The sequence below is a fragment of the Notamacropus eugenii genome, chromosome 1, assembly GCF_028372415.1.
Source record: "Notamacropus eugenii isolate mMacEug1 chromosome 1, mMacEug1.pri_v2, whole genome shotgun sequence".
Taxonomy (NCBI): domain Eukaryota; kingdom Metazoa; phylum Chordata; class Mammalia; order Diprotodontia; family Macropodidae; genus Notamacropus; species Notamacropus eugenii.
The window spans coordinates 492,325,073-492,338,556 of record NC_092872.1 but is presented as its reverse complement, the minus strand read 5'-3'; the positions used below and the strand labels follow the sequence as shown (position 1 = coordinate 492,338,556).

Here is a 13,484-nt window from a genome sequence, read left to right as displayed (position 1 = left end):
CCCAGTTGCATGCAAAAACAAATCTCAACATTCGTTCCTTAAATTTTGAATTCCAACTTCTCTCCCTTCCTCCCTCCCCACACATCCCCAGTGAGAAGGCAAGCAATTCAATATAGGCTATATATGTGTAGTTTTGCTAAAGACTTCCATAATAGTCATGTTGTGAAATGCTAATTATATTTCCCTCCATCCTATCATACTCCCTATTTATTCTATTCTCTCTTTAGATCTTGTCCCTCCCCTAAAGTGATTACTTCTTATTACTTCCTCCTCCCTTCCCTTCTATCATCCCCCCACCTCTCTTATCCCCTTCTCCCCTACTTTCCTTTAGTATAAGATAGATTTTCATACTAAATTGAGTGTGCATGTTATTCCCTTCTTAAGCCAAATGTGATGAGAATAAGCTTCACTTTTTCCCTCTCACCTCCCTCCTTTTCCCCCTCTACTGAAAAAGCTTTTTCTTGCCTCTTTTATGAGAGATAATTTGCCCCATTCTATTTCTCCCTTTCTCCTCCAAATATATCTCTCTCACCCCTTAATTTTATTTTTTTAGATATCTCTTCCTATTCAGCTCACCCTGTGCCCTCTGTCTTTGTCTCTGTCTCTGTCTGTCTATCTGTCTATCTATCATCCATCCAACTACCCAAATACTCAGAAAAATTCCAAGAGTTACAGATATTATCTTTCCGTGTAGGAATGTAAACAGTTCAACTTTAGTAAGTCCCTTATGATTTCTCTTTCCTGTCTACCTTTTCATGCTTCTCCTGATTCCTGTGTTTGAACGTCAGATTTTCTATTCAGCTCTGGTCTTTTCATCAAGAATGCTTGAACGTCCTCTATTTCATTGAATAGTCATTTTTTCCCCTGAAGTATTATACTCAGTTTTGCTGAGTAGGTGATTTTTGGTTTTAATCCCAGTTCTTTTGCTTCTGGAATATCATATTCCAAGCCCTTTGATCCCATAATGTAGAAGCTGCTAGATCTTGTGTTATCTTGATTATATTTCCACAATACTCAAATTGTTTCTTACTGGCTGCTTACAATATTTTCTCCTTGACCTGAGAACTCTGGAATTTGGTTACAATATTCCTAGGAGTTTTTCTTTTCAGATCTCTTTCAGGAGGTGATCGATGGATTCTTACAATATTTATTTTGCCCTCTGGTTCTAGAATGTCAGGGCAGTTTTCCTTGATAATTTCATGAAAGGTGATATCTAGGCTCTTTTTTGGTCATGGCTTTTAGGTAGTCCCATAATTGTCTCTCCTGGATCTATTTTCCAAGTCAGTTGTTTTTCCAATGAGATATTTCACATTGTCTTCTATTTTTTCATTCTTTTGGTTTTGTTTTGTGATTTCTTGTTTTCACATAAAGTCATTAGCTTTCATGTCCTCCATTACAATTTTTAAAGAACTATTTTCTTCAGTGAGCTTTTGAACCTCCTTTTTCATTTGGCTAATTCTGCTTTTTAAAGCATTCTTCTCCTCCTTGGATTTTTGAACCTCTTTTGCCACTTGAGTTAGTCTATTTTTAAAGGTGTCATTTTCTTCAGTATTTTTTGGATCTCTTTTGGCAAGCTGTTGACTCGCTTTTCCTGATTTTCTTACATTGCTGTCATTTCTCTTCCCAATTTTTCCTTGACCTCTCTTACTCAATTTTCAAAATCCTTTTTTCAAAATCCTCTTCTATGGCCTAAGACAATTGAATATTTATTTTGGAGGTTTTGGATACACAAGCCTTGACTTTTATTTCTTCCACTGATGGTGTGCATTATTCTTCCTCATCTGAAAGGAGGGAAGAAAATGCCTGTTTACTGTGAAAGTAACCTTCTATAGTAATTTTTTCCCATTTTCTGGGCACTTTCCCAACCAGTTAAGTAACTTTTGAGTCCTTTGTCAAGAGGATGGTATACTCTAGGGACCTGTAATTTTTCAGTTCCTCCAAGATGGTACAATCAAGGAAGAGTAGTTTACTCCTCTCCTGATCTGTGCTCTGATCTGGGAGCTACCAAAGCTTTTCTGCCCAGGATCAGCTGGTAGAATTCCCTTTCCAGAGCATCCACCAGCTCCACCATGCCAGTTGTCTACCTCATCCCAGGACCACCACTCTGGGCTGAGACCAGATCAGCAGCTCGATTCCCCCAGGGTCTTTAGACTAAGAGCTCCAAAAAGTGGATGCTGTTGCTGCTGCCACTCTGTGGGGCTGGGGCTATGGGAGGACGCTTCTCCCTTCTCACCCAGGTGAAAAAGCTTTCTCACTGACCTTTGAAGCTATCTTTGATGTTGGTGAGTTGAGGGATCTGAGAACTGTAGCTGCTGCTGGAGATCCAGCCCCTGAGGCCTGCTCTCGACCTGTTCCTGTAGGTACTGTGTGGCCAAGATTGTGCTGGGTTCCATGGGCTGTGTTCCACCCCATGCACTGTGCAATAGACCTTTCCTGTTAACCTTCTTGGCTGCCTTGGGCTTGAAATGTCTTTCACTCTGCCGTTTTTGTGGCTTTTGCTGTTCTTGAATTTGCTTACAGTCCTTTTTTACAGGTATTTTATGAGCTGTGGGGGAAAAGCTAGAGTAGATGCATCTTTTTACTCCTCCATCTTGACTCCACTCCCCTGGTGGATTCTTTTGATGACTATTTTGCCCCCTGGATCTGGTACCTAAGGGCAGTTTTCCTGGATGATTTCTTGGAAGATAGTGTCTAAGCTATTTATTTCATCATGGCTTTCTGGTAGAACAATAATTCTTAGATTTTTCTCTCCTGGATCTATTCTCTAGGCCAGTTGTTTTTCCAATGAGATATTTTACATTTTCTTTTGTTTTTCATTATTTAGATTTTTTTTGGCTGATTCTTGATGCCTTATAGAGTCATTAGTTTCTATTTGCCCAATTCTAATTTTTAATGAATTGTTTTCTTAAGTTAGCTTTTGTACCTTCTTTTTCAAAGAGTTATTTTCTCCAGTTAGGTGTTGTGTCTCCTAATCCATTTGGCCAATTTTACTTTTGAAGGAGCTGAGGGTATTTTTAAAATCATTAGTCAATTTTTCTTCTACCTCATTAATTTGTCTTTTAAAATCCTTCTTGAGCTCTTCCAGAAATGCTCTTTGGGCTTGAGATCAGTTAATATTCTCTTTTGAGGTTTCAGGTGTGGGTACAGTGTCTATGTTGTCCTCTTCTGAATTTGTATTTTGTTCTTCCCTGTCCTCATGATGAGATTCTATGGTCTTTGGTTTTCTAATTTGCTTCATGTTCATGTTGATTGCCTTTTTCCTGGCTTTTAAAGTAGATCTCTACTTCTGGGGCACAGGGGTCTCTGTTCCATGTTTCTTGTGCTTAGAGGTAGGGTCCTGGTTACAGGTTTTGTGTTCTGTAACCTCTGGTTCTTTCATCTGATAGCTATATAATGCTGCAGCTTATCTGGTGGTGAGCTGGCTGGTGTATGCCAAGGTTGAGGCAAGATGAAGTCTGAGTTTTCCCAGAGATACATTTAAGCTCATGGCATGAGGTGTGGAGGAGGGGTGGTCTGGCCACTAGAGGTCTCCTCCTTCCCCATCTGCACTTATGTCTGCCTAATTCCCCTGACTATGCTGAGGCATGGCTGGGGTCCTGGTGTTGGCTCTTACTGACTCTACCATCCTTTGGTTCAGGATCTCTTTCTGGTCCACTTAGGTGGGGCTTCTGTTCTTGCAGTAGTCCTCATCAGCCACAGCCAGAAGGACCCTTCCTGGTGGACTCCCTAGCTTCCTGAGCTTAAAGACTGTTCATGCCTTTTGCTGGCTCCAATATTCCAGGATTTTTTCTGGAGCAATATTTTCTGGGTTTTTCAAGATCAACAAGGGAGGTTGAGAGCACTTAAAGTTTATTCCACCATCTTGGCTCCCAGAAGTTCAAGTAGGTGATTTTCAATCATTTAGTCTATGAGCTGTTAGACTCAGGAGAGGTTGCTGCAGCTGCCAAGGGCGCTTTGCTTCTCTGTCACCCAGTTCCATTGGACTCTCATCCTGCATGCAGGAGTTTGGGAATCTGAACTGTGGCTGGTGATTCAGGTTGCCTGAGGCTGTTCTCCCTCCACTATGGCCATGTCTGTTCTGGTGCATGCCACAGGCTCTGTGCTCCCCCAGCCTGGTGTAACAGATCCCTCCTGATGATATTTTGGGCTTCATGGGTTGGATATCTGCCACACTCTGTCTCCCAGTGGATTTTGCCACTCTAGAAATCATTCAGAGTCACTTCTCAGAGTTATCTGAAGGGATCTGTGGATAAGCACAGGAGTCACTGCTTTCAATCTACTATCTTGACTCCACCCCTCCACAAATACTTTTAAATTTTATGTAATCAAAATTATCCATGTTACCTTCTATGATCCTCTCTATATTTTATTTGGTCATGCTCTCTACCCCCATTTATAGATCTGAAATGTATTTTTTTCCCTTCTCCACTAACTTGCTTATGATATAACCCTTTAAGTCTAAATCATATTCTCATTTTGAGTTTGTCTTCATATATAGGGTGATATGTTGATCTATGCCTAATTTCAACTGAACTGTTTTCTAGTTCTTCCTGCAATTGTTGTCAAATTGTGAATTCTTTCTTCAACAGCTGAGATCTTTGCATTTATTTTGCATTAGGTTACTGTGCCATTTGCTTCTGTATGCAGTGTACCTAATCTATCCTGCTTGTTTCCATGAAGCTGAAAAACTTCTATACCAAAGAAATGAATGAATTTAGGTTAAGATGAGAGGTGGGTAAATGAGATAAATCTTTCCATTGAATTTCTCTGAGAAGTGTTTTGTATCTAAGACACATAGCCAAATAACAGATATATTCATGTGGGGTATCCATTGTAGCTCATTCCACTTTTGTATGGTTAACATTGTTAGAAAGATTTCCCTCAAATCCAGCCAAAATCTGCTTCCTTGAAACACCCATTATTCAAAATTCAATCTTCTGTGGACAAATAAGTAAACTTGTCAAATTCTTCTCACATATCACATCCCTTCAAGCACTCTTATGTTCTCCTAAATGTCTTCTTCAGGCTAAACATGGTAGTTGTTTCAACTTTTAACATGCTCTTTGTTTGTCATGATTTTATGTCTCTTCACCATCCTGATAGCCTTCTTCATGAAATGTTCCAGCCTGTCACTGTTAGGTAGCATTCAGAACTGAACACTTTAATCCAGATGACATTTGACCAGGGCATGGCAGAACATGAATATCATCTCTCTTATTCTTGAAATTGTTACTTATAAAAATGAGCCTAAAATTGTGTCAGTTTGTTAAGATAGGTCACAATGCTGCCTCATGTTGAACTGGAAAATCCCTAGAATCACTGAATCTCTTTCATACGATCTGTTGTTCAAAATTTTTCATCTTGTCTTGTGAAGTTTATTTTTTCAATCAAAGTATATTCCCTTAGTATGGCCCATCATTGTAAGCTGTTCAGATCCTATGGGATACTAAACTTTTCTTCATCTTAGCTAATCCCTGAAGCTTCATGGCATTTATAAATGGGATAAGCTATTTTTGAGATTCAGTTATTATGTGAATATTGAAAATTATCTTGGAGCCCATTTTGAGCAAAATGATACCTTACAAGACTTTGACAAATATATAGCTGAAATCTAAGTTCCCCATGTTTACCCCATTTGGTTTATTTACCTACCATTCTAGAGAGTCTGAAAAAATCCCAGTAGAATGTGTACCAGAGCAGCCTTTGTGACCATAGGGAGAAAGGGAGCAGCTGGCAGGGATCATTTCTTGGGATTAAAATCTTTAGAGATTTCACACTTCACAAGTCACTTCAAACATGAGGCCTTTCTTTATTTTACTGTTAATTTTTCCCTTACCTCTCAAATTACATTGTAGCTATTTTATATATATTTATATATCCATATAGCTATTTTCTGAATTGAATGGAAGTGCTTTGAGGACAGGGACTGTATTGGTTTTGTTTAATAACTGTATTGTTGTTTGTCCTTCATTATTGAAGAGAACCATGACATTAGGATGGTGATACTGCGACTTGCAAGTGAACTGTATTTAAGTGAGGGAGGGTTGTGCAATGTCACCAGCCTCTATTTCCCCTCAAGAGAGAGGATGCCATCTGGATCCAATGGCAAGATATAGATTGGGAAGACTGGAAATGGCCCAAATGCAGTGGGAGACTTTGCCCTTTTTAAGCTAAGGTCTTTAATAGGTATCACTTTAACTGAGGCAAAGCCCATTCAGTGATTAAGGTTAGGTAAGAAATGAACCAAGGAATGGCCCCTTTGACCTAATAAAAACAAAGATCAAACCGGGAAGAGTAAACCCTTAGAGTTCCTGCCCAGAACTGAAATGAGCCATCAGGCTCCAAACAATGACCATTAAGTGTGGCTTGGGCTGAGATCTAATGACCAATCAATGAGAGTCAGAGTGAATTTGGTTTGTGTTGGTCTTTAAGAAAGAAAGAAACCTAGCTTGTCAACCCCAAGATATCCTGCTAGGTTTCAGCCATCAAAATTTATATTCCTTAGGACAGAGTACCTGCAGTTAATGGTATGTGGACAGAGGGAGAGGAACTATGGAAAGGCCTGAAGGGAAGGGAAAAGAAGGAGAGGGGAAGGGTAATGGCTAGCATAGTGATTGGTACATAGTAGGCACTTAATTACTATTTGTTGATTGGTCTGTCACAGAAAAACTATCAATAGGGAAGGTAACTAATCAGTAGTCAAAAAGTTATGTTTGTAAGAAAGAAAATATGGTTTGTTAGGAAAAAATAAGTGAAGTTGTTATTGAATGGCCCCCCAAATAAATGATATATTACTTTTAAAGAAGTTAAACTTACATGATTCAATGTCTCAGAAAACTTCACTTTGACCAGCAAAACCCAATCCAAATACTAGACTGCCAGCTTTTCTTTGACCAACAACATCAGTCCAAACAACCTGGTTTAACTCAAGGTCTCAGTCAGATTTCCCCAACTCAGATAATTATCAGGGTTCCAAGAAAGAAGACAGACAATTTTATGTTTAGGTGACATGTTTGTGAGGGTGGTGGGGCCAAGTTTAGGAGACCAGGACTTTGGCTGTAGTTCTTTCACTCTTTGTGATGCCAGGGAAGGTGTTTATGGTTTCTCTGCCTACATAATAGGGAAAATGATATATAACTTGTTGACCTAATAGGACTGTTGTGAAAGTATTAGAAGTTGAGCCCTTTCTAATAGAGATAAGAAAAAACCTTATTCAAGTAAGAGAACTGACATTCATACCCAAATTTTCTGACTCTGGCTTTGTCTAGTGTGCTTGTGTGTTTTTAACTATACCACAAGAACTAGAGGAAAGTCTTCAATGCATATGAAAAACTTCACAAAATGTGCCAGCAAAAATGAGGGGGTGGGACGGGGTGGGGTTGGATGGAAGCCACTGATTTCTCTTTGTTGCTCAAAGAATCTCTGTACTGCTTCCTATTCTGATAACCATCTGCTTCCCAAGAGTAAATCCATCAACTATTAGAGCTCATGGAGAATGTAGAAATTGAAAAAATTAAGTGCAATTGATTATCTGGAAGGATTTTAATGAGTAGTTTTTCAAAATGAAGAAAGGCATAGGGCTTCCAAAAATAGTAATATGTTATTTCACCTTTCCTTTACCACCCCCCCTCCCCTTTTGCCCTATTGTAAGACTTTCAGGAACATTGCACAAAAGATAAGTTTTCAATGCCACATTGATCTCAGGATATCTATCTATGTATATATATATATAGTGAGAGAGAGAGAGAGAGAGAGAGAGAGAGAGAGAGAGAGAGAGAGAGAGAGAGAGAGAGAGAGAGAGTGAGAGTGAGATATTGGAGAGGAGTACAAACCTTCTAACTAGCATCATTGTGAGAGTGACTGAAGGCAAAGACTTGTGAAAGTCTAAGAAGATGAAGGTCCTTTTCCTCACCATTGCACTAAGCCTGTTCTCTATCCTCCAAGCTCAGGAGTCATCATCTTCTGAACAACAATTTGAGGTGAGACTTCATTGGGAAATCTTGTAGATTGGAAGGAGGGAGGTATGCTACCAAAAGACTGTCATTTCAAAATTTGGGCCCCACTCGGTTCTTTTTAACCTGAGTGTGTAACCCTGTAACCTTCTCACCCTGTAATAATGTACTGCAATTTTAGTGCTATAGACTCTTTTAGAAATCTTGGATTGAGTCTATGGGGGACAGTTAACTCAGGAAGTAGATTCCAAGTCAAGCATTTCACTACTCTCTTGTTTTAATTTATTCTGTCCAGAATAAACTGGATATGATTCAGTTAATTTTATCCTTGCTAATGGCCATTCAGAGCAAATAATGTTCCTGAGTGGAGGTGGATCTCCAAAAATTCACTAACTTTTTTCAGAGATTCAGTTTGGGGGTTCAATAGCAAATGTCTGTTTCTATTTGGGCAATGTCAAAATTGGGACAGCTATTTGACAGGTTTGGGTTCTCATAGTTAGTTCACTTCAACCTAATAACTTCTACCTACAAAATTGAACATTGTGTATGTTGCAGCTAGGTCCATGGTGGCCTATGTGTAACTGACTCATAGCTGAGATTCTGTTCTGAGAGTGAGACGAAGACCCAGATGATTAGGAGATGTTTGTAAAGAGTTGCGTCCCATTACTCTCTTAATTTTCCTCCTTCAAGTTTTAGCTACATATCAAAATTCCCTCCAGGGTACATACTTTGTAAAGGCCATTGTGAAAGACAGTGAATTTCAGGAGAAGAAGAAGACTGAGGAAGTGTCACCCTTGACAGTCACCCACCTTAGTAATGGTGATTTGGAGGCAAAGTTTACTGCCATGTAAGTAGACTGCCCATAATTGCCCTATCACCCTGATTCATCTTTGCCTCTCTTGTTCTAGGAAGACAACTAGAGCTGATCACTTGATATCCTCTGTGTGTAGGTATATATAAATATATATGTGTGTGTATGTATACACATATATGTATACGTAGGTATATACACACATATATACACATGCACATATACTTATATATATTCATATATGTACATGTATATGTGCATACACACACACACACACACACATATATATATATATACATACATATGCTGTGTTAGGGTTAGAGTCTCGAGAGGTTTAGGTAAAAATTAGAGTATGTACTTACACAATACATAGCTATATAGGAACATATATACAAACATATACGTACATGAAGCTTAGGTTTCATTTCCCTGAAATAGTTGAAATGCTTGCAGTGCACTCATTGACAAATTTTTCTTATTCACTAACTGCTAGTCTCCACATGCTCTCAGTCCTCCTCTAAACTTTCCCTTTGTGCAATGTAGTTCATGACAGAAGTTATCCTAGGTTATAAACTACAGTCTACTCATACTAGACATTTATCTTTGTTTCCTTTGGGGTTACTTGTGTTTGGATTTTTTAGAGATCATAGTGTTTTGTGATCTCCAGATCTATATATTGACTCAAAGAATTTTCAGTATTCTGAAAATTCAGTATTTAGTATTCATCCATCTTTAGATGGATGCTCAGTCAAATAATTTTTTTCTGTGAGCGAAAATAATCAGATCACAGGTGTAATACTAATCTGCCCCTGGACATTCTCCTCTGCTTGCCACATTAAGAACTGAGTCAGGAGTGAAGGAATCAAATCACTTTTCCTGATTTCAGTGACATATGAAGGTCTTTTCCTCTGGTTGTTTTCAGCAAATTCATTCATTTGCATTCTGTTTTTCCAGCATTAATGGCACGTGTAAAGAGATTAAAATGAAATTAAAGAAAACAAATAAGCATGGGCTATTTTCTGTGGGTAAGTGAACCAAACATTTCATATTAAAAGAATCCCAGCCTGAGACCTGGCCTCCTTAGAAGTGGTCTGTAAGGCTCAAACAAATATTGGGAACTGAGAGTTTCCTTTAATCTTGGAGTCCAAAGGCTGGGTTTTCTTGACCATACCAATACGCATGCTTTCTCTATGGCATGGACTGAATTAGCAAGTGGTTTTGTCTGTCTGTAGATGTGACTCACTAAATTCCTGGGTGTGAAGGGTTGGGGAAGTAAAGGCAGGTTAGTTAGATGCTCTTATGATTTGGCTTTGGAAATCACAAGAACACTTCTTTAACTTTTTTCTCACCACTAGATACTGGGCAAAAGTATTTTCTTAAATGCTATTCTCAGGATGATTCATAAGTCGTCTAGAAAAATGTATGGCAAAATAGGGTTCATTAGCACATTAATATGATGACTCTCCAGAATGTTTCTTGGTGGGAAGGGGAAGACATGCAAATATGGGGCAGTGTAGTAGTTACTTGCTTGGGTTCTTGGGATTAGGTTCTATTGAGAAGACACATATGCAAAACATAAGCCATCTGCAGCATTATTTTTTAAAATGGATTTTTCCATTCATATATTGGGGAGAATTGAGCCTGAATAATTTCCCCAGATTCAGAACACTGACATCACGCTGCGTCTGTCCTCATTCAACAAACATTTATTAGCCAACTCCAGTATTTAGAACATTGTGTTTTTCACTGAAGGGAGGGACAAAATTCAAGTTCAATGTGATTCTTGCCAAAGGCACAAGCACAGACACCAATTTATTCTTGCTTCCTCTGTAACTTTGTGTCTTACTTATGATTTCATTGGTATCAGGAACTTCCAGTAAGGAAACGCTTTCTATCAAGACAGATCAGCACCTGTTCTGCAAGTTATATTCTTTGAGAGTTGGTTGAGGGTATTGAGAATGTAAGTGACTTGCTCATGGTAACCTTGCCAGTATATGTCAGAGGCAAGACTTGAACAAAGGATCAACACACTGCAAGCTTATTTCTGTGTTCACTGTAGCATATTATCCCTATAAAGTAGATCAGATAATTTACTTTCTTGACCTCAGATTCCTTATCTGTAAAATTAGGGGTTAAATTGTTTTTTTAGGTGCCTTGAAACGCTTAAACCTTTTGCCCTAGGCTTCTTTAACATACAAAATTAGAAAGATGCCATGTCAGATGCATGGGGATGTTGTCCTGGTCATGGGGCCACCCAACCCTTTTTCTTGATTCTTGGATGCTGCTGACCACCAGGGCTGGGGTCCTTCCCCACAGAGATCCTAAAATCTGCTCTAGTCTCCTCCTAACAGATTTTCCAAGAGGATCAGGGAAGCTAAAGGTATATCTCTTCACCATCTCCACAGATGAGATCAAACGCCAGGTACTCATAGAAAAGACATCTGTGAGGGATCATTGGATTCTCCTCTGTGAAGGCGAGTTACATGGCAGGCAAATAAGAATGGCCGAACTTTTGGGTAAGTAACATGGGGTTCTGTGAATTCCTCCAAGAGAAGAGTGTTGACATGTTGTGGCTGTTAGAAATTGCTTATCTGGATTTCTCTTGCTCTTCAGGCATTCCCAGATTTGGCATCTCTAGAAGTATCAGTAGGGCATTCATTTTGATACAAACCCAGGCCTAATAACATGGTTGGTGGATTTTCTGAATTCCCTCAAAATTTTTACTATCTGGAAATTTGATGGCAACACAGGCATTGCTTGCCAATCACATTCCTGGGCAGCCAGTGCTGACTGAACTACTCTTTAATGAGTCTGTAAAAGGCAAAATGCTACTTTGAACAAAGCAGCAGGAGGAAGAAGACAGTGTGATCTCCCTCTTTCTTCCAACATACTTCTGGAGATTTGGGGTATTAGGGCTATTTTGTTTTAGTGTGTGGTTGGGAGATGTGGATTTTTTTCTTTTTTTGTTGAGAGGTAGGTTTGGGAAGTGCTTATGTAGGCAAGACGGCTACTTGTTGGCAGAAAATTAGAATGCTAAACTGCCCTCCACACTTAGATCTCTTATTTACCTTTTGCTGGTAATTTAACTGACCAAGGGGCAAAACCCAAGGACTTTCACTATTTGTGGTAACTAGTATAGGAACAGGGGTCATGGAAGGACTGAATCAGAATGGTTACGCATTCTGCCCTCTCTCTTCAGGTCCATATGCAGAAGAGAATCCACAAGCCTTCGAAGACTATAAGAAGTTTGTCAGTCTTAAAGGATTCAATGAAGAAAAAATCAACATCCCCAGCCAAACTGGTAATAAGAATGGAATTGTCTCCACTTTATTGTTCCCTGTTCTTCTATTGCTGAACCCCAACCTTTTTTCCTTTCTTTTCTTGTTACTCTTCTGTTAGAAGGTATTTTATACTAATTTCTTAGGAGATATTGTATAATTGTTTGAACTGTATGAGAGGAATTGATTTTGGTAAATTTACTAACATGTCTTTGTTTCTGCAGAAGCTTGCGTCCCAGAACATGCTTAAGGTATGTACTCTTTCAAGACTTCCACAGTATCCTCCAGAATAATCTAAACTCCTACACTCCACGTGGGATTTAAACATCTACTTGGTCCAGTTCAACTGCAAGAAGGTCAACTCTCAAACAATTTCAGAGGGATCACCTTGTTTTACCTATCTCAAATAGATTTCAGGTTCTTTTGGATTTCTGTCTCAGTCTTTTGTCTTTCTGAGTATTTGAAATGTTTTGGTACATCTCTATCTATTGCCAGGCATTTCATTTTGATTCTACTGCTTCTTGTTTAGATCTTAGTGGAAGGAGAGAATAACTGGCTCGAATGCATTGTTTTAGGAGAAGTAGTGTGAAGAATGATAATTGTGGAGCTAGTAGTTTCAAGTACCTGTATGACCTTGAGAAAGTCCCTTTACCTCTCTGGTCTCAGGTTCCTCTTATGTAAAATGAGCAAGGTTGGGGTAGATCACTCCTATTATCTCTTCAAGCTTTAAATCTAGAATTTTATGATAATAATAATGATCATGATTTAAAGTATTTGAAGGTTGTGATGAAATTGTCCTTTATTTTTCCCCGCCAAGTTTCTCCAAGGATTTCATGCTCTGTCAAATACATGATTCTATTGGACAAAAAGTTTATTTGCACACAGTGTTTCAGGAGCACGGAACACTGAAATAACGCTGTCCATGACTTGCATATGGTAGGGTTTTAGTAATGGCTTCTCCCTTTTTGAGGTCATAGGATTTTAGATATAGAATTTTTCATCCAGTTCAGTTGCTCATTTTTCAGCTGTTGTAAATGAAGTATAGAGAGAACAAATAGACGATGTCTTCAGAAGCAGTGAAGGCCAGTGGGAAACCATGCCCTCTGACCCCAAATCCTCTGCTACATCTCACTTAGAATGGTGCCATTTTCTGAACCTTTGGCATTTTGGGGCTATGTTCTACTAGCTCGTGGGAAACTGTCACTTCTGGTCTTTTGTGTGATCCAAGGGACTCATCACTGACTTTCTCTTTGATGTTTTCTAGGAGAAGATGATTCCCTTCAACCTCAGAATGAATGCTATCCAGGAAATCCCAGTCATATCCTTAAAGACCAGGCTATTCCTTGTGCCTGACTCCTGCATAAACTTCTCCCTTTAGTCCTTAACATCTTTCCCCAACTTTTAGCATTTTCTTTCAATGCAAATAAATATATAATGCAATCA

The 13,484-nt window shown here is 39.0% G+C and overlaps 1 protein-coding gene across 1 annotated transcript; it reads left to right on the top strand.

Annotated features, from left to right (window-relative positions):
• Nucleotides 1-7,679: 7,679 nt before the first annotated feature.
• LOC140527013 (late lactation protein B-like) lies at nucleotides 7,680-13,484 on the top strand. The gene is made up of 7 exons (XM_072643629.1): nucleotides 7,680-7,979; nucleotides 8,672-8,799; nucleotides 9,718-9,788; nucleotides 11,169-11,279; nucleotides 11,963-12,064; nucleotides 12,266-12,292; nucleotides 13,306-13,484. Exons 1-6 carry the CDS (start codon nucleotides 7,893-7,895, stop codon nucleotides 12,289-12,291), a joined length of 525 nt encoding a protein of 174 aa, XP_072499730.1. The 5' UTR covers nucleotides 7,680-7,892; the 3' UTR covers nucleotide 12,292; nucleotides 13,306-13,484.

Coding starts and splice junctions, on each gene's coding strand:
- LOC140527013 (XM_072643629.1), top strand. CDS start 7,893: ATGAAGGTCCTTTTCCTCACCATTGCACTAAGCCTGTTCTCTATCCTC. Junction 8,800..9,717: donor GAGGCAAAGTTTACTGCCAT/GTAAGTAGACTG, acceptor CTGTTTTTCCAG/CATTAATGGCACGTGTAAAG. Junction 11,280..11,962: donor AAGAATGGCCGAACTTTTGG/GTAAGTAACATG, acceptor CTCTCTCTTCAG/GTCCATATGCAGAAGAGAAT.